The sequence below is a fragment of the Numenius arquata genome, chromosome Z (assembly GCF_964106895.1).
Source record: "Numenius arquata chromosome Z, bNumArq3.hap1.1, whole genome shotgun sequence".
In the NCBI taxonomy this organism is placed as follows: Eukaryota; Metazoa; Chordata; class Aves; order Charadriiformes; family Scolopacidae; genus Numenius; species Numenius arquata.
In genome coordinates, this window is record NC_133616.1 from 46,357,502 (window position 1) to 46,360,832 (window position 3,331).

At 37.8% G+C, this 3,331-nt stretch overlaps 1 protein-coding gene across 1 annotated transcript; it reads right to left on the minus strand.

The window, feature by feature from the left end:
* Window positions 1-244: 244 nt before the first annotated feature.
* On the minus strand, window positions 245-2,711 carry LOC141477547 (protein FAM240B-like). Its single transcript, XM_074166756.1, has 2 exons — window positions 2,572-2,711; window positions 245-1,297 (listed from the first exon to the last, which is right to left on the minus strand). Exons 1-2 carry the CDS (start codon window positions 2,709-2,711, stop codon window positions 1,219-1,221), a joined length of 219 nt encoding a protein of 72 aa, XP_074022857.1. The 3' UTR covers window positions 245-1,218.
* Window positions 2,712-3,331: the final 620 nt, after the last annotated feature.

Below are 3,331 nucleotides of genomic sequence, written 5' to 3' on the forward strand. Positions count from 1 at the left end.
TCTCAATATTTTAAAACCCAAATCCCTTCCACTGTTCTCTTCTCACCTCACTTGCAATTCAAATCTTCTTTACTCTGAAACAATATGAATCATCAAAGAAGTAGTGAAACGATCTTATAAAAAGGGACTAAATAGTTAAGCAATTGCAGGAAGAGATTTTTAGCATGCCCAAAAGAACTAATTTTGGAGTGCAAGCATTCTGGTGGCAACAAAGCAGTCACCCTAAAAATAAAGCACTTCAATTACACCAGTCTATGGAAACGCTTTAATACTGTTGGAGGAAACGCCACATTTCCTCATTTAGGAAGGCAATTAGAAACATTTTTGACTAATGGTGAATGTGGGACAGGAAACCTGCCATGTTTCGGAAGGTACTGGCTGGTAAGGAATATATACTGGGTCTTAGAAGAACAAAGTGTTAGATGAAAAAGCGTGCTCATCACTCATGATGAGCTGTGAAAGTGCATCAAGCTGTGCCATGAAACAGATACCAGATAAGCACTAGACAAGCCAAGTTGGGTACCAGAAACAGCCTCAAAACTCAAAGTTGTTTTTGTCTCTGCTGATATAGTATCTAAAGTTAGCTAATGTGGATTTACTAATTAATCAACTCTTGATAGTGTCTCTCAGAACCTATTTCTCAGCATACATATTAACAGCTTCACGGACTTTTAAAATGGCATCCAGAATTTGTAACTGCTACCAAGTTTGGCTCCACTAGTGATCTGGGATGTGGTGGCATTGTCTATGCATGTCTCCTCTTCCTTAGTCTGAGTTGGGCTCTGCTGTTTAAAAAAAAAAACTACAAACCAACAAAAACCGCCCACTCATCTATTCATGAAGCAATTTTGAAAGAAAATAACTTAATTAGATTACAATCTGCCTTTACAGAAACATAAAATGTAGAGGAAATACTTTTGCTGAGTGCTAAATGTGTAACTAAACTCTTTTTCTAGGCATCTACAGCTGAGTGAACCATGATTTACTAGTCTTGAAGACTTCAGAGTACTTCAACCTTCATTCATCAAATGAAGGAATGAACGCATTATCTTAAAAGTAGCAATAGACATTTCACATATGAAACTCCTAACAATGACAGCTAATTAACTATAGCTCATTTAAGCCAAAAAGCAAAACTTAAACTTTTGCATCACACCATCATGCTTTCCTACAAAACAAATTTCTTTTTCCCCTAAATATGTAACGAGCGTGGGATCTTCAGCTAGATGGATCTTCAGGTTGGGTCCTTAACGTCTTTATCCGTTTTTCCAGCCTCTCCATCCATTCATTTCTGAGCCTAAGGACAGAAACATGGATCAGCTTGTCCCCATATTTTTACAAGGAACAGGTTTATACTCCTCATGTTTCCCACTGGTGCTATCCTTTGCTGTTTTTTCCCAGTTGCCATGAAAACTGTCCTGCCCCTTTAGTGTACTTTGCTGGATGGCACTTCAGGGTTTGCTCTTAAATCACAAGGAGGCCTCACCTAAGCTTTGTGGTTCATATCTATCTCCAGTGGGCCCTCTCTCAAGTGCCTCTGTGTGCCAGAGTGACTTATCATCTCCACGGCAGATTGCCTGCTGCCACCTGCTGGGTAGCATCACCCAACATTTTCCCAGTCTCCTCCTCCTCAGAAATGCATTTTAAAAATTACTGCATAGAGGCTTCTGAGCACTATTTGGCTTGGAAACACTGTGCATGTTGAAGCTTCTGTTAGACCTGTAGCAGGCAGTTTTAGGTGATAGGTGTCACTTTGTTTTCTTTTTGGTAGTATCTAGGTGCTACAGAAAGACTGCCTCAAATAGAAAAGACAGGAATTTCACAGCTGAGGAGTTGAGACATTGAAATTAGGTTAGTTACAAATAGATAAAACATGCTAGAGACTAATTCCAGTGTTCCTTTATCCAGGATTATTAATGCAAGGATTATTAATGCAAATATTTTCTCATTGAATGATCTCAAGCCAAAATAATGGCTTCGCTATTAGTGAAGTGCATGTGCTTTCATCTTATGGAGACTTCATATGAAGTAAAACTGTACCGGTATTGACGCAGATCGGTCTTTCTTATTTTGGCTGATTAAGGTAAATATGACTGGCTGGGGTAAATACGGCTATGGATGATGGTTGGCTTGGTCAGTTAGTATACTTGGACCGTCTGGTTTATTATGGATTTACCTTATGAAAATTAAGCCATCTTAATTAATTCAGGCTATATTCTTGTGAAAACAAGGCCACAGGGAAAGAAACTGGCCCATGTACCCATCTGTGCTAGCTCTGCTGTGAGTGTGAGCCTTGAAGTCCAAGACAAGCCTGCACTGCTAGATGTTGTGCTGATAACTTCAAAAAGTTCCACACTTTGGACCCATTTATGGAACAAGAGTGAATTATTGTCTTATCCTGTGGAGCCATAGGTTAGACATGTTAGCATTAGCATCCCAATTTGGGAAGCTTTATTATTTTCTAAAAATCTAAGAAAAGTACTTTCAACTTTCATTGCATGACTTTTAAATATACATATCACTTTTATTTAAAGAATTATAATGTAAACTTGCCAGACGCAAACTACCCACTTTGTCAGAGCACTTCTTTGCTGGCGTTCTTTTTCAATTTGCAGGTACCGAGTTTGTTGTTCAATAGTCTTTTCCCAGAAGTTCCTCAGGTCACTAGTTTCGCATCCCCGCACTTCATGACGTATGTATTGGCTATTCATTTTCTCTAAAGAAGAAATTTGAAACAACCATATGACAAGTTGTTGATTCCTCATCTTTTTCATGACTAAAGCACACCCTTGTTGTTTTGGATTTTCACAGTGTTAGGGTCACAGTCTTTTTTCTCTAGGATCAGGATAACAGTCTGCATGACTGACTATTTAAGCTTTTCATTCCCAACTCTGACACTTGAGGATATGCTATCTGCAGTGTTTTGAATTCTTATTTGTTGACCTCAAATATCTCTCACCTCCATCTGCCTCTGACATTTAAGTTCACAATGCAGGACAGTTCTGTTGTATTCTGTAGCTTAATGATTAAGATATCTTTTACTGTACTCATAAATGGAAAGGAAATACAAAAATTGCCGAATCTAGTGGTATTTTTCCTCATTTTTTTCATGGCTATAAAATGATAAAGTGACCATTGTAGATTAAGATTAAAACAATGAAGAGAAAGAGCTCTGGTGATTTGCTGTTAATCATTATAACACTTAACCTTAACTTTATTTGGGAATGGAGAAAACTCATACGTATAAAAGTATGTACATAATTTTATAAGATGCTGACTTGGAAAAGCCACCTTGCTTATTAAATATTCTTTCCTCTTCCACAATTTTCAA